At 37.6% G+C, this 24,564-nt stretch overlaps 1 protein-coding gene across 2 annotated transcripts in view; it reads right to left on the minus strand.

Annotated features, from left to right (window-relative positions):
* LOC144382509 (uncharacterized) overlaps positions 1-2,883 on the minus strand; it is a 55,455-nt gene extending 52,572 nt beyond the window's left edge. For both annotated transcript variants that reach the window (XR_013449514.1, XM_078076883.1), the window contains exon 1: positions 2,735-2,883. Coding sequence is in view for 1 of the 2 variants with exons in the window: in XM_078076883.1 (XP_077933009.1) it covers positions 2,735-2,741 (7 nt within the window). In the remaining variant the exon portion in view is untranslated. The remainder of the gene's footprint in view (positions 1-2,734) is intronic.
* Between the last annotated feature and the right edge of the window lie 21,681 nt (positions 2,884-24,564).

The following is a 24,564-nucleotide window of genomic DNA, read 5'->3' on the forward strand; positions in this document are numbered from 1 at the left end:
GACTCTGAAATCACATTTTTAGTATAAGCTTAAAAGAGAAGAGTAATATTCTGCAGACTATAACAAAGAAAGCTTTGCTATGAGATATCCTATTTGATTTGTGGCAACAATGCTGTTACAACAAATAAAAAATTTTCATTTCAAAAGAAGCCGAATAAATGACCATTCTCTTCCAAAGTGCAGTTGCAAACCACCTTTTATCTCAGCACTATGTATTCTATGCAATGAATTAAAAAATAAAACTCTTCTGACCTTACTAATCCTCTACAAATCTCCATCCTGGTAAAACACCAGCAACAAATCACCAGTCTACCTAAAAATACAAAATACAATTTAACTCTCAAAACAAAGTTACTGAAAATTATCTTCCTGGTCAAAAATTAAAGTGCAGTGACACAGCTTCTCTTCCAATTTCCAGCCCTAAATCTTCCCTTATAAAACTATAATGCAGTACATGCCCTCTTGGCAACAAGTTTCCCAGAGATAATCCAAATTAGAGACATGGATTAAAAAAAGAATCAGATTTTGAACATTATAATAGAAACTGTTCTCATAACTTGATGGAAATGGAGTGATAACAAAAGAGTTTATAAAATTCTAATAATAACCCACTTAACTAAGATCATATATCTTTGTAAAGTAAAATTTATACTTAAGGGTATATATCAGTATTTTCATTTTCAAGATTATATTTCCATTAAAAGTCCACTATATATATTCTCTACTAGATCTCTCACAAATTTCCTCCATTTTCCTAGTACTCCCAGACTCAATGAGAAAGTAAGAAATGTTCTTTCTACTAAATATCTGTCCTTTGGCAAACATCTCTGTATTTCTCATTTTTCAGCTGTATCTCCTAAAATGGCAATGTTCTTTTATTTATTTCTGGGCTAAGTATACCAGCCTTAAAATAACACCAAAGTACTGCTCTTAGAAGATATTTTATTAATCAAATGTGGCTGTAGGAATATGAAATAGAATATATACCTAACCGATAACAAAGTAAAGTGACAATAAATTTGATCCTTCAAATTTCCTTCAAATCATTAATCTGTTACCTCATAATATTAACATACTTAAAAACCAAGATGTTCAAAAACCAGCCAAAACTAGGTAGATTAGAAAATCATGTTTCTGGGGTACCTGGGTGGCTCAGTCAGTTAAGCATCTGCCTTCAGCTCAAGTCATGATCCCAGAGTCCTAGGATTGAGCCCCATGTCAGGTTCCCCACTCAGTGGAGAGTCTGGTTCTCCCTCTCTCTCTTTCTCTCTCCATCCCTCCACTCCCTGCCCATCCCCCACGCTCTCTCACTCTCACTCTCTCAAATAAATAAAATTTTTAAAAAAGAAAAGAAAAGAAAATCATGTTTCTGCATCTACTTTCCTTTCCTTGAAAAGATGTGAAATCCTGCAAGGTGAAGACAGGCTTTTCAATCTACCTACGATGACTTCAAATAGAATTATCGGCCTATTAAAACATCTCTGAGTTTCTGCCTTTTTTTTTTTTACCTTATTTCAGATAATGTTACTTCAAAATTGAATCTAATTTTTCCTGAAAAACTCATAAGATCGATGAGACAGTTAGAAAAATTATCTTCCAGGGGCGCCTGGGTGGCTCAGTTGGTTATGCGTCTGCCTTCGGCTCAGGTCAGGATCCCGGGGTCCTGGGATGGAGCCCCACGTCGGGCTCCCTGCTTGGCGGGGAGTCTGCTTCTCCCTCTCCCTCTGTCTGCTGGTCCCCCCTGCTTCTGATCTCTCTCTCTCCCTCAAATAAGTAAATAATATCTTTAAAAACAAAAAGAAAAAAAGAAAAGAAAAATGATCTTCCAGAGCCCTGGAAGTAAGTTTATAACTAAAACTTACAGACAATAAACAATTTGACCGTGGAAATATCTGCAGAAGTGGATTCTGGGCAATGGGAATTGCCCAGTCCAAGGATCCTTGGAGGGAACCCATCTTACATGTATTTGTGAAACCAGTAGAAGCTTTTGGGCAAAGAACTGGTTACAGTTCTGACTGACTTTTAGCAGGATCATTCTGCTTACTCAGTAGAGGAACAAGAGTACTCCTAGAAAACATAATTTCTATGAATACCTGCCCTATATTGTCAGATCATAATAAAATCTAAATAACCTTAGGTGACCATTATGAAACAACTTTTATTATCTTTTAAAATATATTAATATAAGCAAAAATAATCTATATTTAATAGTAGGAACTTAGTTACATATCACTTACAATTTATAATTACCTAAAAGTTATCTTGTTAACACTGCTCTTACTAATAGTAGGGCCAATGTTTATTGAAGAGAAAAGTCAACATGCTTACCTTTTGTTCACTCAACAAATATTTATTGAATACGCTACTATGTGCCATGCAGAATATGAGGTGTGGGAAATACGTGAGGAAAAAAAAAAGTGAGCGGAAAAAAAAGAACATTGTCCCTCCTTTCACAAACTGTCTCATGCTGGGGCGCCTGGGTGGCTCAGTCGTTGGGAGTCTGCCTTCCGCTCAGGTCATGATCCCAGGGTCCTGGGATCGAGCCCCGCGTCTGGCTCCCTGCTCTGCGGGAAGCCTGCTTCTCCCTCTCCCACTCCCCCTGCTTGTGTTCCCCCTCTCGCTGTGTCTCTCTCTGTCAAATAAATAAATTTAAAAAAACAAAAAACAAAAAAACACTGTCTCATGCTAATAGTTACAGTAGAGCATCTTGGAGAGAAAAGAGGTTTATACTCACTTTTCATGAGAGAATTTCAAGTTAAAACCTCTGGTTGGAAAACACATTGTCAGAAGCTTTTCAGGCATTTACCAATATCACGCTGATATTCCCGCAACCATTCCTTCTGCAGCTACATAGATGAGAAGAGGAAGATCTGAGGCAGCCAGCTTGATCTACAAAACAAAACAAAACAAAACAAAAACCTCATTGTTTATCCTCACATTCAACTTTATTTCCTTCTGCTAAATTATAATACCTAGTATGATCAGCCACTTTATTTACCAGAGTTCACACCAAATAACTCTTGGCTATTTCCAAAAATCAAACTTACCCAGAAATGATTAAAAAAAAAAAATTGTCACTACTGAGAATATGCAAAAGAATTTGCTAAAACCTCTAAAGGCAATTTCTACAAAGAAGATTTTAAAACATTCTAAGTAAAGGCAGTAACATCAAAATTCTTTACTTTTTCAGTGAATACAGTATTTGAATGTAAAATTCATATCATATTTACTAAAAAATAAGTCTCATCAGAAACACATTTTATGTAGTTTACTGGGCACACTTATAATGGCACATGTGGTAGACAACGATACTAATAAATACTGTCCATCAATTTTCAGAATAACAATTTATGTAGCTAATAGTTTTTCCTGAATACACACAATGGGTATACACATACACGCTCATTAACATATCGATGGGTAGGCGTCACCACCGGCAGAGACAGGCATCTGGGAAAGGTGTAGGTGAGGAGGGGAGCCAGGCAAGGCACCAGGAGGACTGTGGGGGGCAACAGTGTAGCTATTTGAGAATCAAGAACTATGCTGAATAATGTTAAACAAGTCTTCCCTGTTTAAGTTTTATATACATATTTATCTTTCTTAGTATGTAAGAGAGTAACTTGCTAATACTTCTTTGTGTCTTTGGTGTGCTGAAGTAGGAAACACAAAAGCGTTCCATCTAAATAGGGGCTAGAGTTTTCTAGGGGGAGAAGCACAGCCCTGGGAGCTGAGCTCGGTTATCAGTGCAAGAGACAAAATGACAGAAATTAAGGGAGTGGGACAATTTTGGGAAAAACACTGGGGTCTATTGGAATCACAACCACTGTCCCTCTGGAGATTCTGTCCCAAGATCTCCCTTACTCAGATCTCAGGGGGCTTTTTGCTCTGCTTCTATCAAGGATAACAGTTCCCTTGAAATAACCCTGTTGTGTTATTGTTGTTTTATTATCACTGTTCTTCCCTCCTACAAGCACGCTACTGTGCAATACAACAATTATTTCGCCAACTTCAGTAACTGCATTCCTGAAATCACTGCTGAGGCATGTGTCCAAGCTAATTTCTAGGCCCTTGTAATTTAAACTCTTCTGGCTGGATAATTGGACTAATGTCCAATAATCCATCCATTAAAACCAACACTGTTTATTATACTGTTCAAAGTAACAGAATTTTCTCAGACTCAAACATAATAACACAAAACAGCACAACTTCTGAAATCATCTTCAATCCAATTGTTTATTCATACCGTGTCTTACGTTGGAAAGATTTTTCAAATGATCATAAAACCAGTCTCTGGATTAAGGATTGCACACTAAAATACCTTTAGGGGTCAGCAAGAAAATGTTAGTGTGTGAAGCAACAAAGATATGTGGAAGTTGTTGCAAACCATTAAGTACATTCAAATTCAAAAAAATCGTTTAAATGATTGTGCCGGCCAAATAAAACATGTCCGCAGAGCAAATTCTTTAAATTTGTCGCTGTACCTCAAGCATAGCTGCATAGCATAAGTTGGTTAATACTAATCTTTAAGCCACTGGTTATAGAGTTAAGTAGCACTGCCATAACATGACGCACAATTGCCAAAGCCAGATGTTGCACTAGACACTAATTATTGCCAAAGGACTTTAATTGCAGCACATTGATTCATATTTCCTTTTGCCTTATCACCACTTTATCTTCTAAGACGTTAGCTCTATGCTTTTCCTTCTACTGTTCTCTCCTTTTCTTCTTTACATCTGCAACTTCACTATCTGATTTTTTAAAAGATCTTTGACCTTGTTTTCAAGTTCTAATTTATGAGTCACTTTCTCCGAGGTACACTCCCTATTTCTTTTCAAGCAAAGTTAAACATTCTTCCCTGTAGTTTATAAGTCAATATTTATATATTATGAAGTACATTATGGTTTCCTGTGAGGACTTACGGGAAGGAACTATGTCTTATTCATCTATATGTAACCAAGGCCTAGCACCACCCTTAGCCTGAAGTACGCATGTAAAAAATGATCGTGCATAAAGGAATAAATGAAGGAATAAGTAGGTTTATTAGTTAATGTTACAGGAAAATTTGAGAATGCAAAACAATTAAATTCAATCCTTTTATGGATGAACAGAAAGGTCCAGACCTTGTCCTAAAATCTTTTTTCACTGTCTCAGCCACCTTTATTTCAAAAAGAAACAGCAGACCATTTATTAACATTAGCCTGTTACGTTATTTTACTAGAATTTTCTGTATAAATTGGTCCAGGTTCTCTTACTTGGCAAAACGGAGTTTCACTGTCCATTAAAATTTAACCTATATGACATAAAGTGACATAAAACCACTGTCACCCACTCTTCTGGAATGCATTAGTGCATTCATATTTTTCCAGAGTCCTGTCCTGAGTTATGGCTTAAGAGAAATTAGAGCAGATGACTTCAGGATCTAATCTTCCCCTTCCCTGTTAACCTGCCTCGTCTGCCTTTCAATTGTATAAAATTATATATATTTTTCAACATAAATATTTTATTAGTGTTAAAATGACTCAACCCAAATACTCATAACTTAGGACAAAATTCAGTCTAGGAAAATCATTATTTAAATACCTTTGTAAAAACAGAAGTTTCATGAAAATCTCAGTTTCAAATTTCCATTTCAAATATTTCCATTTTGTTTAATTCTTCCATTTATTTATTAATTTATCAATATATTTGTATGTTCAGTGCCTAATAAGTGCCAAATAATGAGCCAGATATAAAACAAGGTAAAGCCCTCATGCCCCCATAGTCAAAGGGGTATATAAACAAGTCAATAGATTATCACAATTTAGTGTAAAGAGTACTGTGATCAGGAAAAGTACTAAACAAAGGTTGGGAATGTGAGAGGGAAAAATGCTAGAGGCTCAAACTGCTGAGGCATGCAGAAAACCAAGAATTAAATACCAGTGTCCAGGGAAAGAGAAAACAAGATCAGGCTAGAGAGAAAGGAAAACATATTTGCAAATATTCATCTAATCACTTCCCGAATTTCATAGTTCATTATGTGTACAATACAAAATATGCAGTTTGAAATTCATTTTGAAGTCAAGTTTTAGTAATGGAGAAGTAGTTTATTTTAACTAAGTCCTTGAAAGATAACAATTATATCTCTCAACAAAATAAATTTAAAAAACAAAACAAAATACTACCTAATGAAGGCACCAGAGAGCAACCGTAAGAAAGCAGAAACTGTAGAAGATTAGATCCTTAAAATCAACAAAACCACAATCATTGGGTGAGGTCCACATTTCCATTTCCCCTGGGGACATTTCCACTCCACATTTGATGCAGGGTAGAGAAGACTCAAGTTTAGAGTTGAGTCTTACAAAATTAGAAGGGCTTACGAGACATCAGGGCTTTCCAGTGTTAAAAAGAAACAGGTTCAAAATGGAGTCACTTAATGTTAAGCCCCACCAAGCCTTAATACCACCTAAAAGCAGTTTCGGCCTCTCCTAGGAATGGAATTTTAAACCAGTCTGGGATTTCCTGATCAGCACCTGTGAGGTAATCTGTGCATTAAGACTTTCTGCCTTTCCCCCTAAGGGACCTTGCCCATAACAATCCTTTCTTTTCTTTTGCTAATAAGTTGCTTGTCCTGCCCTGTTTCTGCCTATAAAAGTCTTTCATTTTGTACAACTCCTTGGAGCTCCCTTGTATTTGCCAGATGGGATGCTACCCAGTTCATGAATTCTTAAATAAAACCAATTAGATCTTTAAATTTACTCAGTTGAATTTTGATTTTTAACACCAGAGATGTGTTATAACAAAGCATAAGACCAAGCATACTTAAGATCAAGGTGACAAACCAGTAACTCAACTACTAGATCAAACAACCAACACTCATGAAAGGAAGATCAAGGAGTCTAGAGTCTCTATAATGCATTATACGAAATGTTGTGTATATAATCAAAAATTACTACACAATTTTTTTAAAAACGGGTTATGGTGACCCTTAATCAAGAAAAAAAACCCGCATCAATAGAAATAGTCCCTGAGGTAGCTCTCGTGTTAGAATTAGCATATTAATACTTCAAAGAAGTTATAATAATATGTTTAAGGACTTAAAATAAAAACTAAATCATAATAACCTCAACAGAGAAATTAAACCATGAAAAAAAGCCAAATGAAAACTCTAGAACTGAAAATTATACCAGAAACAAAAATTTTACTGGATGAATTTACGAGCAGATTAGAGAATAAAAATTAGTGAACTTGAAGAAATACCAACAGAAATCTATTCTGAGGAAAAAAGAAAATGAGAATTAGGAAAAGTGAGCAAAACTTCAGTGATATAAATGACAATATTAAACAGTCTAACCACAGAATCAGAGTCCCAAAAAGAGAGGAGAGAGAATGAGATGGAAAAAAAATACCTAAAAGAAATAATGGCTGAAATTTCCCAAAAAGAGAGGAGAGAGAATGAGATGGAAAAAAAATACCTAAAAGAAATAATGGCTGAAAGATCTAATTGGTTTTATTTAAGTTGTGAAAACAACTTACAGATACACAAGCTCAGAGAACCATTGATACATGCAACAATAAGGACAAACCCCAAAAATATTATGGTAGGTGAAAAAAAGCCAGACATAGAAGATACACATAGATAAGTTTATTTATACGATATTCTAGAACAGGCAAAACTAATCTATGGTGACAAAAAGAACAATGTTTGCCTGTAGGGGGTTGAGAGAATAGAAGTAGAAATAAAGGAAGTTTCCAGGGTGATGGAAATAATCTATATCGTGATTGTAATGATGGTTAAACAGGAATGTATATTAATCAGAATTCATTAAATTTTACATATGCTTAAGATCTGTGCATTTAACTCTAGGAAAAATTTATGTCAACAAAAAAAGGAGCATAAAAAAAGAAACTTATTTTTATCAAATTCAGCTCTAGGCTAAAATTGTGAGTATTGACCATTCTGAGTGTAAAAACCAGCATCTGAGATAACAGGAGAAAATGTTGCTTTTGCTATAAGTTACCCCTTGCTGAAAGGTTGATCCACTTTGGACCTTGTATCTTTCATTAGAATGCACAACAGTTTCTATCAAACAAGTTCCTAGGAATAATAAAGAATATCATTCCAAACATCTCTGAAATAACTCACAAGACTTGGAGAAGTCCTTAGTAATAGAAAAAAAAACCCTGAACTATGGGATGGCAGCTGCTGTCTAGCAGAACATGGTAGCATCTCAAGTTGAAACTAAGTTGCCTCCCTTTGAAACGACTGCATTCATAATGCTTTAGAATCACTGCATCTCCCTCTCCCAATTGAGCTTGCCCTATAAGTAACCTCTGATGAATTGAGTGTCTCTCTTTTTTTTTCATTTTTTATTGTTATGTTAATCACCATACATTACATCATTAGTTTTTGATGTAGTGTTCCATGATTCATTGTTTGTGCATAACACCCAGTGCTCCATGCAGAACGTGCCCTCTTTAATACCCATCACCAGGCTAACCCATCCTCCCACCCCCCTTCCCCTCTAGAACTCTCATTTGTTTTTCAGAGTCCATTGTCTCTCATGGTTCGTCTCCCCCTCCGATTCCACCCTTCATTCTTCCCCTCCTGCTATCTTCTTTTTTTTTCTTAACATATATTGCATTATTTGTTTCAGAGGTACAGATCTGAGATTCAACAGTCTTGCACAATTCAGAGTGCTCACCATAGCATATACCCTCCCCAATGTCTATGACCCAGCCACTCCATCCCTCCCACCCCACCCCCCACTCCAGCAACACTCAGTTTGTTTCCTGAAATTAAGAATTCCTCATATCAGTGAGGTCATATGATACACGTCTTTCTCTGATTGACTTATTTTGCTCAGCATAACAGTCTCCAGTTCCATTCACGTCGTTGCATATGGCAAGATCTCATTCCTTTTGATGGCTGCATAATATTCCATTGTATATATATGCCACTTCTTCTTTATCCATTCATCTGTCAATGGACATCTTGGCTCTTTCCACACTTTGGCTATCGTGGACATTGCTGCTATAAACATCGGGGTGCACGTACCCCTTTGGATCCCTACATTTGTATCTTTGGGGTAAATACCCAGTAGTGCAATTGCTGGATCATATGGTAGCTCTATTTTCAACTTTTTGAGGAACCTCCATACTGTTTTCCAGAGTGGCTGCACCAGCTTGCGTTCCCACCAACAGTGTAGGAGGGTTCCCCTTTCTCGGCATCCCTGCCAACATCTGTCGTCTCCTGACTTGTTAATTTTAGCCATTCTGACTGGTGTGAGGTGATATCTCATTGAGGTTTTGAGTTGGATTTCCCTGATGCCGAGCCATGTTGAGCACTTTTTCATGTGTCTGTTGGCCATTTGGATGTCTTCTTTGGAAAAATGTCTGTTCATGTCTTCTGCCCATTTCTTGATTGGATTCTTTGTTCTTTGGGTGTTGAGTTTGATAAGTTCTTTAGAGATTTTGGATACTAGCCTTTTATCTGATATGTCATTTGCAAATATCTTCTCCCATTCTGTTGGTTGTCTTTTGGTTTTGTTGACTGTTTCTTTTGCTGTGCAAAATCTTTTTATCTTGATGAAGTCGCAATAGTTCATTTTTGCCCTTGCTTCCCTTGTGTTTGGCAATGTTTCTAGGAAGAAGTTGCTGTGGCTGAGGTCGAAGAGGTTGTTGCCTGTGTTCTCCTTTAGGATTTTGATGGTCTATCAACCATTTGGAGTCTATTTTTGTGTGTGGTGTAAGGAAATGGTCCAGTTTCATTCTTCTGCATGTGGCTGTCCAATTTTCCCAACACCCTTTGGTGAAGAGACTGTCTTTTTTCCACTGGACATTCATTCCTGCTTTGTCAAAGATTAGTTGACCATAGAGTTGAGGGTCCATTTCTGGGCTCTCTATTCTGTTCCATTGATCTATGTGTCTGTTTTTGTGCCAGTACCATACTGTCCTGATGATGACAGCTTTGTAATAGAGCTGGAAGTCCGGAATTGTGATGCTGCCAGCTTTGCTCTTCTTTTTCAACATTCCTCTGGCTATTCGGGGTCTTTTCTGGTTCCATACAAATTTTAGGATTATTTGTTCCATTTCTTTGAAAAAAGTGGATGGTATTTTGATGGGGATTGCATTGAATGTGTAGATTGCTCTAGGTAGCATTGACATCTTCACAATATTTGTTCTTCCAATCCATGAGCATGGAATGTTTTTCCATTTCTTTGTGTCTTCGTCAATTTCTTTCATGAGTATTTTATAGTTTTCTGAGTACAGATCCTTTGCCTCTTTGGTTAGATTTATTCCTAGGTATCTTATGGTTTTGGGTGCGATTGTAAATGGGATCAACTCCTTAACTTCTCTTTCTTCTGTCTTGTTGTTGGTGTATAGGAATGTCACTGATTTCTGTGCATTGATTTTATATCCTGCCACTTTACTGAATTCCTGTATGAGTTCCAGCAGTTCTGGGGTGGGGTCTTTTGGGTTTTCCACATAAAGTATCATATCATCTGCAAACAGTGAGAGTTTGACTTCTTCTTTGCCGATTTGCGTGCCTTTGATTTCTTTTTGTTGTCTGATTGCTGTGGCTAGGACTTCTAATACTATGTTGAATAGCAGTGGTGATAGTGGACATCCCTGCCATGTTCCTGACCTTAGGGGAAAAGCTCTCAGTTTTTGCACATTGAGAATGATATTCACTGTGGGTTTTTCATAGATGGCTTTTATGATCTTGAGGTATATACCCTTTATCCCTATACTCTGAAGAGTTTTGATCAAGAAAGGATGCTGTACTTTCTCAAATGCTTTTTCTGCATCTATTGTGAGGATCATATGGTTCTTGTTTTTTCTTTTATTGATGTATTGTATCACATTTAATGATTTGTGGATGTTGAACCAACCTTGTAGCCCAGGGATAAATCCCACTTGGTCGTGGTGAATAATCCTTTTAATGTACTGTTGGATCCTACTGGCTAGTAATTTGGTGAGAATTTTGGATCCATGTTCATCAAGGATATTGGTCTGTAATTCTCCTTTTGGATGGGGTCTTTGTCTGGCTTTGGGATCAAGGTAATGGTGGCCTCATAAAACGAGTTTGGAAGTTTTCCTTGCATTTCTATTTTTTGGAACAGTTTCAGAAGAATAGGTATTCTTCAAATGTTTGGTAGAATTTCCCTGGGAAACCATCTGGCCCTGGGCTCTTGTTTTTTGGGAGATTTTTGATGACTGCTTCAATTTCCTTAGTGGTTATAGGTCTGTTCAGGTTTTCTATTTCTTCCTGGTTCAGTTTTGGTAGTTTATATATCTCTAGGAATGCCTCCATTTCTTCCAGATTATCTAATTTGCTGGCATAGAGTTGCTCATAATATGTTCTTATAATTGTTTGTATTTCTTTGGTGTTGGTTGTGATCTCTCCTCTTTCATTCATGATTTTATTTATTTGGGTCCTTTCTCTTTTCTTTTTGATAAGTCCGGCTAGGGGTTTTTCAATCTTGTTAATTCTTTCAAAGAACCAGCTCCTAGTTTCGTTGATCTGTTCTACTGTTCTTTTGGTTTCTATTTCATTGATTTCTGCTATGATCTTTATTATTTCTCTTCTCCTGCTGGGTTTAGGCTTTATTTGCTGTTCTTTCTCCAGCTCCTTTAGGTTCAGGGTTAGGTTATGTATTTGAGACCTTTCTTGTTTCTTGAGAAAGGCTTGTATTGCTATATAATTTCCTCTTAGGACTGCCTTTGCTGCATCCCAAAGATTTCGAACAGTTGTGTTTTCATTTTCATTGGTTTCCATGAATTATTTTAATTCTTCTTTAATTTCCTCATTGACCCATTCATTCTTTAGTAGGATGCTCTTTAGCCTCCGTGTACTTGAGTTCTTTCCGACTTTCCTTTTGTGATTGAGTTCTAGTTTCAAAGCATTGTGGTGTGAAAATAGGCAGGGAATGATCCCAATCTTTTGGTACCAGTTGAGACCTGATTTGTGACCTAGGATGTGATCTATTCTGGAGCATGTTCCATGGGCACTAGAGAAGAATGTGTAATCTCTAGCTTTGGGATGGAATGATCTGAATATATCTGTGAAGTCCATCTGGTCTAGTGTGTCATTTAAAGCCTTTATTTCCTTGTTGATCTTTTGCTTAGATGATCTGTCCATTTCAGTGAGGGGCGTGTTAAAGTCCCCCATTATTATTGTATGGTTTTCAATGTGTTTCTTTGCTTTTGTTATTAATTGGCTTATATAATTGGCTGCTCCCATGTTAGGGGCATAGATATTTACAATTGTTAGATCTTCTTGTTGGATAGACCCTTTAAGTAGGATATAGTGTCCTTCCTCATCTCTTATTACAGTCTTTGGTTTAAAATCTAATTTGTCTGATATAAGGATTGCCACCCCAGCTTTCTTTTGGTGTCCATTAGCATGGTAAATTGTTTTCCACCCCCTCACTTTCAATCTGGGGGTGTCTTTGGGTCTAAAATGAGTCTCTTGCAGACAGCATATCAATGGGTCTTGTTTTTTTTTATCCAATCTGATAGCCTGTATCTTTTGATTGGGGCATTTAGCCCATTTACATTCAGGGTAACTATTGAAAGATAGGAATTTAGTGCCATTGTATTGCCTGTAAGGTGACTGTTACTGTATATTGTCTGTGTTCCTTTCTGGTCTATGTTGCTTTCAGGCTCTCTCTTTGCTTAGAGGACCCCTTTCAATATTTTTTTTTTTTAAGATTTTATTTATTTATTTGAGAGAGAGAGAGTGAGAGAGAGCATGAGAGGGGAGAGGGTCAGAGGGAGAAGCAGACTCCCCACTGAGCAGGGAGCCCGATGTGGGACTCGATCCTGGGACTCCAGGATCACGACCTGAGCTGAAGGCAGTTGCTTAACCAACTGAGCCACCCAGGCGCCCTCAATATTTCTTGTAGGCCTGGTTTCATGTTTGCAAATTCGTTTAGTTTTTGTTTGTCCTGGAAGCTTTTTATCTCTCCTTCTATTTTCAATGACAACCTAGCTGGATATAGTATTTTTGGCTGCATATTTTTCTCATTTAGTGCTCTGAATATATCATGTCAGTCTTTTCTGGCCTGCCAGGTCTCTGTGGATAGGTCTGTTGCCAATCTAATGTTTCTACCATTGTAGGTTACAGATCTCTTCTCCCGAGCTGCTTTCAGGATTTTCTCTTTGTCTCTGAGACTCGTAAGTTTTACTATCAGATGTCAGGGTGTTGACCTATTTTTATTGATTTTGAGAGGGGTCCTCTGTGCCTCCTGGATTTTGATGCCTGTTGCCTTCCCCAAATTAGGGAAGTTCTCTGCTATAATTTGTTCCAATATACCTTCTGCCCCTCTCTCTCTTCTTCTGGGATCCCAATTATTCTAATGTTGTTTCGTCTTATGGTATCGTTTATCTCTCGAATTCTGCCCTCGTGATCCAGTAGTTGTTTATCTCTCTTTTTCTCAGCTTCTTTATTTTCCATCATTTGGTCTTCTATCTCACTGATTCTTTCTTCTGCCTCATTTATCCTAGCAGTTAGCGCCCCCATATTTGATTGCACCTCATTAATAGCCTTTTTGATTTCGACTTGGTTAGATTTTAGTTCTTTTACTTCTCCAGAAAGGGTTTCTCTAATAACTTCCATGCTTTTTTCAAGCCCAGCTAGTATCTTTAAAGTGATGATTCTGAATCTAGATCTGACATCATACTAATGTCTGTAATGAGTAGGTCCCTGGCATTTGGTACTACCTCTTGTTCCTTTGGTTGAGGTGATTTTTTCCGTCTTGTCATTTTGTCCAGAGGAGACTAGATTAATGAGAGAACAAAATGCTAACAGGGTAACAAACTCCCCAGAAAATATATTCTAAACAAATCAGAAAAGACCTGAAACCAGGGGAAAAGAAAGGGAAAGAAAGAAAAAAGAAAAGAGAAAAAGAAAAGAGAAAAAGAAAAAGAAAAAGATAAAAACAAACAAAAACAGAACAAAACAAAAAAAACCATAATATGATCAAATATGATCAGGCTGGTGCATAGATCAGTGCCACACACTAGATTTTGGGTGTATTTTGGTCTGTTAGAAGAAAGTGCCTCCCAAAATTTTAAAGAAAGAAAAACTCATATATGTACAAAAATAAGGGTTGATATGATGAAGGGATGGAATATGACTGTAAAGATGAAAAGTATAAAAAATTTTATAAAAGGAATTGATAAGAAGTTGTTTGGAAAAAGAAAGAAGAGGATTTAAAAAAAAAAAGAAAAAAAGGGAGAGAATGTGATCAGGCAGGAGAGTAGAACAAAACCATACACTAGAGATTTAGGGTATATTTTGATCTGTTAGAAGAAACTATCTCAAAATTTTAAGGAGAGAACAACTTATATATATATGCCAAAAATAAGGGTAACTACTATGAAGGGATACAATATGACTCTAAAAATGAAAAATAAAAATGTTTTTTAAAAAAGGGATTGATAAGATGTTGGTTGAAAAAGGGAAAAAGAAAAATTCAAAAAAAAAAAAGACAGTTAAAAAAAATTAACTTTGAAAGACTAAAGAATCATGGTAAAAAAGCCATGGTTTCTATGTGCATTATTCCCCTAGCGCAGGAGTTCTGCCGTTCTCATTGATTGGTAAACTTGGTCTTGGCTGGCTGTTCTTGCTGATCTTCTGGGGGAGGGGCCTGTTGCCGTGGTTCCCAAATGTCTTTGCCCGAGGCGGAATTGCCCCGCCCTTTTCCGGTCCGGGCTAAGTAATCTGCTCGGGTTTGCTCTCAGGAGCTTTTGTTCCCTGCAAGCTTTCCGTACAGCTTTGGAGGCCAAGAGTGAAAATGGTGGCCTCCCAATCTCCATCCCAGAGGAAGCGAGAACTCGGGGCCCCGTTCCTCAGTGAGCCCCCAGAGAAAAGCAGGCAATCACTCCTCTCTCCCCGGTCTCCGGCCGAACTCCATGCTCACCTGGCCTGTGACTGAGCGTTTCTATCTCTGGCACCCGACTCGGTGTGGAGTCTCCAAACCCAGCAGATCCCTGTGGTGTGCTCTCGCACCGCTCCTCCCGGGGGAGGAAGGGGAGTCTCCCCAGATCTGCCACTTGTTGGGTCCCTTCCAGAAAGTGGTTGCTTTTCTGTTCAGAGAGTTGTTGCTATTCTTTTCTTTGATCTCCTGTTGAGTTTGTAGGTGTTCAGAATGCTTTGATCCCTATCCAGCTGAATTCCTGAGACCAGACGAAATCCAGGTCTCTTACTCCTCCGCCATCTTGCTCCGCCCCTAGATTGCCTTGAGTGTCTCTTAGTAATACTGACCAACTGGAAACTGAATAAAATGCCTTCTCAAAATAGAGAACCAAAGCCATATTCTAAAAATGACAGAGAGCTGGCATAGGCACATGCAAGATTCTTAATAGCAGCTTTTTCCAAATGGTCAAACTTGAGTCATGCTGGAGTGGCAGCAGAATCAAACACAATGAGGCTTAAGAAGTTCATGGTGCTTTAAGGCAATGGCTACCCTTATAGGGAATTCATCATGTCTATTGCCTGTCTCTCAAGAACATCCCTTATCTGAAGTTGTGGGAGAGAGCATCCATGTGCTACTAGAACCTACTAATATTCAAATGGGACCCTGGCCACTTTCCCAAATTGATTGATAAAGACTGAGAGTCAGTTGAACAACCATGGGGACCCAAGTTAGGTATTCCGGAACCTTACCTGCTCTATCTAATTAGTATAGAATTACTTTGATTTCAGTGTAAGTGGCTTCTCTTAGAACTCTGTATTTGCAAAAGCAAAGGTACTAAGGCATAATGGAAGAGGGGCACATCCACAAATACTGTCATAGTAGAATCTTTGCCCCACTTCCAACATCTAAAGCAGAGCTTCACTTACTAGGGTTGGATCCCTATTCTGCCTCCAAATTTCAGCCTGCGATCTTAGGCCAATTACATATCAAATGCAGGCAGCTATGAGAGGGAGACAAGCATATAAAATCAGAACCCCAAACATGCATTTTGGGGGGAAGATCTTCCTTATCCTTCTCATTTCTAAGTGAAGAAATGAAACATCTATCTAAAAAGGCAAGGCAATATGAGAAATCCTTAAATTTCTGTCTATTCTCTCTTCTATTATAGCATTTTTCATTTTATACTTTGACATATCAGCACAAATTCATGTAAGAGAATGTTAAGTGAGGTTATCTTATTCTGGAAATGAGGCTAATAACCAAAGCACATACTAACTACCTCACATTCTATATAGACTCCATTCCCAGTAAATGCGATATTCACATTCCCACAGGAATTACTGAGAAGTATCAGGTCAGAACAGCCCCTACCAAGAAACAAACACTCTTAATCCCCAGCAATGGAAAAGGAACCCTGGGGAGAAATAAGTCCTCAGCCTTGTAGGGCATGCAGTGCCTGTTGAGAAAGACTACTTCCTCCCTTCTCTACCAGGGAGGGAAGGGAGATGCATTCTTTTACACTAAGCTAAGAGAGCTCCAAGAGAACCCAGTCAGGGCACCTGTGAAAAATGAAAACTGGCATCCCCTCATCAACTAGAAGCCTGCTGATGATGAGCCAGGTAACATCACTCACATTGTGAGACAGATCTTGGGAGAGGATCCTATAAACCTAGGTACTGGATGTCCTATCCAGTCCCTGTATCCCACTGAAAGGAAGAAAGTGGTGCTTGCCATTAAGTTCTCTCAAATTTGGCAGAGTACTTGAACAAAAAAATGAATGCTGAATTCTGGTTTAGATTTTTCTGGAGGCAGTAGATTTGCTGGAACAGTCCATGTTGGGAGAGCCTAAACTATAGAATGTCTCTGAAGATTTGGGGGACAAAATTTTACAAAACTGAGAGGGAATGAAAGAGGACCTTGGGAGTTTGGTAGTTCCACATGAAGAAATGTAGAAATTAATGGAGGGACAGAGCCATAAAGCCACTTAGGCAGCCATAAGACCAAGCAATGGTATTCCCAACCTAGAGAAAGCACTGTTGGGAGATTCAGAATAAGTAAGACACATCTGCTTCTCTAGGGTAGTTCCTCAGAGATAGAAGGGCCAGGTAAAACCTGCATGGAAACCATATCAGCAAAGGCCACCAAAAGCAAATTAAATCAGATTAACTCTGCTTCTCCAACCCTCTTCCCTACTCCAAATATTTGAGCAGCTAGTGCTTAGAAGTGATATAAAAAGATGTCTGAGCCAGACAACACCCTTCTCCAGCTGACCTGAAGTGAGAGTTTGCAAATTCTGAATTGATTTTGAGGTGAAAAGATTTTAAATAGGCCAGACTGATTCTTAGCCACTGAAATTGGGCTATTCTAATAAAGATGACCAGAAAGTTATGGAATCATAATAAAACTTTTAAAGAATGATTATCCAGTGGAAAAAGGTAACTTGACAGGGTGTGTTGTAAGAAAAAAATCCAAGAATTCATATGTACTTCAACAAGATATAATTCCTCAATAGACCTGTTTCCTGGGGTGCCTGGGTGGCTCAGTCATTAAGCGTCTGCCTTCAGCTCAGGTCATGATCCCAGGGTGCTGGGATCGAGCCCCGCATGGGCTCCCTGCTCAGCGGGGAGCCTGCTTCTCCCTCTCCCACTCCCCCTGCTTGGGTTCCCTCTCTAGCTGCCTCTTTCTCTGTCAAATAAATAAATAAAATCTTTAAAAAAAAAAAACAAAAAAAAAACCTGTCTCCTACACAAGAGGGAATGCGCTAGGAAAGTGAGAGATAAACTGGAGGAAGATAACAGCAACCAAGAAATGAATGAAAATTGTGTACCAATCCAAGGCAACAGTAAGCCTCTGAAGGGTTTGAAATAAGTCATAGCATTAGAATTATAGTATGTAAAGCATTGTAAAGGAGGGGTGAGAAAAAAAGGAGAAGTACTTAGGAGGTCCTATTTTCATTCTAGTTAAGAACTAAGGACATGAACCAAAGCAATGACATGGTGAATAGGTAGAAAGAATCAAGAGGAGGTAGAAATGACAGGACTTCAGAACAAGTTAGAATTAGGAGTTTAGAAAGAATATGTGTCCAAGGAAATATCTAGGTTTTGTCTTGGTTGAGTGGAGAGATAATAGTGATTCATCTCTCTGACAAAAGATATAGGAACAAAGAGAACGCTTCTTTGTGTAATAAGCTGATGACCATAAGCTCCATGAATGTAGGAATATGTATATCTCGGGCACACAGTGGGTACTATTTACTGGACAAATAAATTTAGTTTGGGGTAAGTTTGGAAAGAGATATACTCATAGAATAACCAAGTGGATATGGTTAGCAGAGTTGGATATGCTGGTCTTAGAGTTTAGGAAAGGAAGGTAATATGACAAACAGATTTAGGATCAGCAGCATAAAAGTGTTTGTGGATGAAAGAGCACCAAGGTCAGAAACTTGGGGAAAAGAAATATTTCAAGAGGTGGGCAAAAGAAGAGAAGCTGTCAAGTAGAAGAGATCAGAGAAAATCTAGGAAAACCAGTGGAAAGTGGTATCTCAAAATCCAAAAGGAAGCCCAAGTTTCCAGGAAGGAGTAATCAGCAATGGTAAGTGCTACAGAATGATCAAAGATCATAGATAAAAACTGGAAATTTCTGACTATAGGAACTAGAAAGCCCTTGGTAACACTAGTGAAGGCAGTTAGGAGCAGATGCCAAATTGCCATTAGTTAAAAAGTAAGTGGGAGGTGGAGAAGTGAAGGCTCTCAGTGTTGACTGTTTTTTAAGAAGTTTAAATTCAAAGGGAGACGTGAAGACAGAGTGATAGCATAGTGGTTAAGGAGAATATTGGTTCAGAAGAGTGAGAAGAAGGTGTGGTACAGAATGACAAGTCAAGAGAGATGTGTTACCTGGTTTTCTGGTATTGGTAGTCACTGAGAATGTTCATAAATTGAGGGGAAGGAGCCACCAGTAGGGAAGAAATTAAAGACACCGAAGAGAAAAGATAACAATAGAAAAAAGTAGAGAAGAGACTCCAGGTTATGAAATCAATAATATAAGTAATGGAGTTAATCTTCAATAAGAAGAATTAAAAGTAGGGGCACCTGGGTGGCTCAGTCAGTTGTGCATCCAACTCTTGATTTTGGCTCAGGTCATGATCTCACGGTTGTGGGACTGAGCACCATGTTGGGCTCTGCACTGGGCGAGGAGCCTACTTGGGATTCTCTCTCTTTCCCTCCTGCTGCCCCTCCTCTCTCTCTCTTTTTATCCCTCTCTCTCTCTCCCCTTCTCTAAAAAAAAAAAAAAAGGAATTTAGAGTAGATATCAGAGAAAGCCACCCTCTCAATCAGAAGGGCAGCATCTATATTTCAATCAGGTAAAGAGTAAATGAGATCTTCTACTTTTGGGCTAGGTGTTTTAGAAAACCCTCCATAGAAGAGTAACTAAACCTGGGAAAGGACACACTGTTGAGACATCGCTGGGAAATGTGTCAAAGGATGTCATTTTATAAAAACAAAAACCTGCACTGCAGTCCAGAGGAAGTCAGAGGGGGAAGTAGAAGAGGCTGAGTCACAGCCCAAGCTGCAAGGTTGCCTGAAGTTGATGTCTCTTTCACCACTGCTATTGAAAAATTAAGTCTTGGGTCAGGGATAGAATGGTAAATTGTAAGATTCACATACTGAGCAGATCTTCAAGAGAGAATGAAATAGTTCCAGGTCAGTGGCATCTCCTGAGCTTCCAGCATGAATAATGAGTAATTTCCTTTTTTTTTTTTTAATAATGAGTAATTTCTCTCTGAAGCATAGCATACACAGTCATCAACTTAAACCCATAGGACCACATATTTTCAGACCCAAATAAATACAAAAATTCTGAAAAAAGTTTAGCAAACTAAATCCGTAAGTGCTTATGAAAGATAATATACAACCGAATAGAAGACCAATAAGGAAGTTGAAGACTGAAATGACACTATAAACCAACAAAATCTAAGATATCTATATAATACCACCCAACAGAATACACATTCCTCTTACGTACACATAAATCATTCTCCAAGGTAGATCACATTAGGCCATAAGACAAGCCTCAATAAATCTATGGGGACTGAAATCATAAAAGAATGTTCTCTGACCACAATGAATAAAATTAGGAATCAATAAGAAAAGGACATTTGGAAAATTCAAAATTATGTAGAAATTAAACACACTTCTTTAAAAAATGAGCCAAAGAAGAAATTAGAAAAAAAAATTAGAAAATACTTTGAGACAGATGCAAATGAAAATACAATATCCTAAATCAGATAGGATAGAGCTAAAGCAGTGTTGGAAGGATTTTATAGCTATAAAGTCTTATAGGAAATAATATCAGAAAATAACCTAAACTTCTACCATACAAAACTAGAAAAAGAAGAACAAACTAAACCCAAAGCAAGAGAAAGAAGGAGATAATAATGATTAGAGCAGAAATAAATAAAATAGAGGATGGGAAACAATACAAAAAATTAATGAAACCAAAATTTGGTTATTTGAAAAGATAAAGAAAATTGACAAATACTTAGCTAGACTGACAAAGAAAAAAAAGAGAAGATTCAAATTATTAAAATCAAGAATGAAAGAGGAGACATTACTACTGATTTTACAGAAATAAAAGAATTGTAAGGAAATACTATGAGCAGTTTTACACCAACAAATTAGATAACTGAGATGAAGATATAGAAAATCTGAATAGATCTAAAAAAAAAAAAGTAAAGAGATTGCATTAATAAACAAAAATTTCCCACAAAGAAAAGCCAAGGATGAAATGATTTTGCTGGTAAATTCTATCAAACATTTAAAGAAGAATTAATACCAATCCTTCATAAATTCTTCCAAAAGAGTAGAAGATAAGCAAGCACTTCCCCATTCATTCTATAAAGCCAGTATTCTGATACCAAAATCAGACAAAAATATCTTAAGAAAATTAAAAAACACTACAGACCAATATCCCCCTATAAATATAGATGCAAAACCCCTCAACAAAGTACTATAAAAAAATGGAGCTATATATGTGAAGTTTATATACCATATCCAAATAAGATTGATCTCAGAAAGACTATCATATAAGCCATACCAATAGAATAAAGAACAAAAATCACACGATGATCTCAATAGATGCAGAAGCATTTGACAAAATCCAACATCTCTGCATGATAAAAATATTCAACATACTAGGAATTGAAGGAAACCATCTCAACCTAATATAAAATATCTATAAAAATCAAGCTAACATCACACTTAATAGTGAAAAACTAAAAATTTCCACCCAAGTTCAGGAACGAGGATATCCTTTCATAAACTTCTTATAACATTGTACTAGAGGTTCTAGTCAGGGCAATTAGGCAAAAAAAGTGAAATAAAAGACATCCAGATTGGAAAAGTAGAAATAAAATTATCCTTATCTGCATTTAATATGGTCTTGTATGTAGAAAATCCTAGGAAATACATCTAAAAATTGAACTTTTAGATTTTTTTTTCCAAGATGGAAAAGAAGCTAATAAAAGACATTAGCCAGATTGCAAAATACAAAATCAATACTTAAAAAATCAACTATTTTTTAAGAAAACAATTTAATTTACAATAGCACCACCAAGAAGAAATTACTCATGAATAAATGTTTTAAAAAGCAATACTTATACTATGAACACTACACAATATTGTTAAAAGGAAAAAAAAAGATTTAAATAAAAGACATCCATGTTCATGGATAGGAAGACTTAATATTGTTAAAATGGCAATGCTCCCCAAATTGACCTACAAATTCAAAAGAATTCCTATCAGAATCCCAGCTGCTTCTTTGTAGAAATTGATAAACTGACCCTAAAATTCATATGAAAACTCAAAGTATCCCGAATAGGCAAAACAATCTTGAAAAGGAACAAAATAGGAAGGCTCATCCTTCCTGACTTCAGAGCTTACTATAAAGCAGCAGTAATCTGTTGTATGGTACTGAAATAAGGATGAACATATAGATCAGTGGATTAGACCTGAGTGTCCAGAAATAAACCCATGTATCTATGGCTGGTTGATTTTTTTTAAAGATTTTATTTATTTGACAGAGAGAGAGAGTACAAGCAGGGGGAGCAGCAGAGGGAGAGGGAGAAGCAGGCTTCCTGCTCAGCAGGGAGCCCGATGTGGGGCTTGTTCCCAGGATCCTGAGATCATGACCTGAGCTGAAGGCAGATGCTTAACCATCTGAGCCACCCAGATGCCCCAGCCAGTTGATTTTTGACAAAGGTGCCAAGAACACTAAGTGAGGAAAGATTAGTCTTTTCAACAAATGGGACTAGAACAACTAGATATCTATATGCAAAAGAATGAAATTGGACCCCTAATTCACACCATATACAAAAAGTAACTCAAAATAGATCAAAGACCTAACTATAGAACACTTTTAAAATATATAGGTGTAGGGGCATTTGGGTGGCTCAGTCGTTAAGCATCTGCCTTCCGCTCAGGTCTATGATCCCAGGGTCCTGGGATCGAGCCTTCGGCTCAGGTCTATGATCCCAGGGTCCTGGGATCAAGCCCCGTGTTGGGCTCCCTGCTCAGCGGGATGCCTGCTTCTCCCCCTCCAGCTCCTCCCTGCTTGTGTTCCCTCTCTCACTGTCTCTCTAAAATCTTTAAAAAAAATAAAATAAAACAAAATAAAATATATAGGTGTAAATCTTCATGATCTTAGATTTGGCAATGAATTTATGGCAGCAAAAGCACAAGAAATAAAAGGAAAAGATAAGTTGGACTTTATCAAAACTAAAAACGTTTGTGTTTCAAAGAAAGTGAAAGGACAACCCAAAGAACGAGAGAGACTATTTGAAAATCACATATCTGATAATAGTTTAGTGTCCAGAATATATAAACAAAAAACATTCACACATTCAACAAAAAAACAAACACACTAATTTGGAAAATGGGCAAAGGATCTCATTAGATACTTTTTTTTGTTTTTAAGTAGCTCCATGGCCAGCAGGGAGCCCAACATGGGGCTTGAACTCACCCTGAGATCAAGACCTGAGCTGAGATCGAGTCAGACACTTAACCGACTGAGCCATCCAAGCACCCCTCATTAGACATTTCTAATAAATAAGATTTAAAAAGATATAGAACAGGCACCTGGGTGGCTCAGGCAGTTAAGTATCTGCCTTCAGCTCAGGTCATGATCCCAGAGTCCTGTGACCGAGTCCCGCATCAGGCTCCCTCCTCAGTGGGGAGTCTGCTTCTCCTCTCCCTCCACCCCTTCCCCTGCACTCTCTCTCTCCCCACCTCAAATAAATAAATAAAATAAAATAAATAAATAATTAAATAAATAAATAAGATACAAAAGTGGCCAAAAAAAAAAACCCACATGAAAAGCTGCTCAATATTATTAGGCATGAGGGAAATACCAATCAAAACCACAATGAAGTACCACCTCACTCCTAGTAGGTTGGCTATAATCAAAAAGACAGACAATAACAAGTGTTGTTAACAATATGGAGAAATAGGAGCCCTCATACATTGCCAGTGAGAATGGAAAATGGTACAACTGCTTTGGAAAATGGTTTAGCAGTTCCTCAAATGATTGAAGATAGAGCTACCATGTGACCCAGCAACTGCACTCCTAGGTATACACCCAAGAGAACTGAAAACCTAGGTCCACACAAGAACTTACACAAAATGTTCATAGCTGCATTATTCATAAAGCAAAAAGTGAGGGAACAACCCAAATGTTCATCAACTGATGAGTGAATAAACCAAATAAATACAATGGAATATTATGCACTCATAAAAGGAATGAAGTACTGATTCATGCTATACCATAGATGAACCTTGAAAATATTAGGCTGAGTAGAAGAAGCCTGTCACAAAAAGCCACATATTCTATCATTCCATTCATATGAAGTACCCCAAACATGCAAATCCATTGAGACAGAAAATAGATCAGTGGTTGCCAAGGGTTGGAGAAGGGAGGGACTGGGGTGTAACTTCTAAAGAGTATGCAGTTTCCTTTGGGAATGATGAAAATGTTCTGGATTTAGATACTCATAATGGTTGCACAACATTGTGGATATACTAAAAACCACTGAATTGGGCGCCTGGGTGGCTCAGTTGGTTAAGCGACTGCCTTCAGCTCAGGTCAAGATCCTGGAGTCCCGGGATCGAGTCCCGCATCAGGCTCCCTGCTTGGCAGGGAGTCTGCTTCTCCCTCTGACCCTCCTCCCTCTCGTGCTCTCTGTCTCTCATTCTCTCTCTCTCTCAAATAAATAAATAAAATCTTAAAAAAAAAAAAAAATAAAAACCACTGAATTGCACAATTTTTAAAGGTGAATTTTATGGTCTGAAATGCATCTCAGTTTTTAAAAAATGACAGAATACCTATGAAATACAAAACCTAAACTTTATCAATGCCCTCCAGCTAAAGACTACCAGGAACACACATCTAGTTGGACAGACTGGGTTCATTACTCACTGCAGCAAAAAATAAAACAACCAATGGGAAATTGATGGGCATCTCGGTAAGAAGGTATTAGAAAGGACTTACAGGACTCAAGTTTATGTTAGATGATTTTGAGGAGAGTTTAAGGAAGCTGGGCTGTGCTTTAGATTGGATGCTGTCAATAAGCAGGGGTAATTCTATGGCTGGATACCTTAAATTTTATCTA

Source organism: Halichoerus grypus, chromosome 7 (genome assembly GCF_964656455.1).
Source record: "Halichoerus grypus chromosome 7, mHalGry1.hap1.1, whole genome shotgun sequence".
Classification (NCBI taxonomy): Eukaryota; Metazoa; Chordata; class Mammalia; order Carnivora; family Phocidae; genus Halichoerus; species Halichoerus grypus.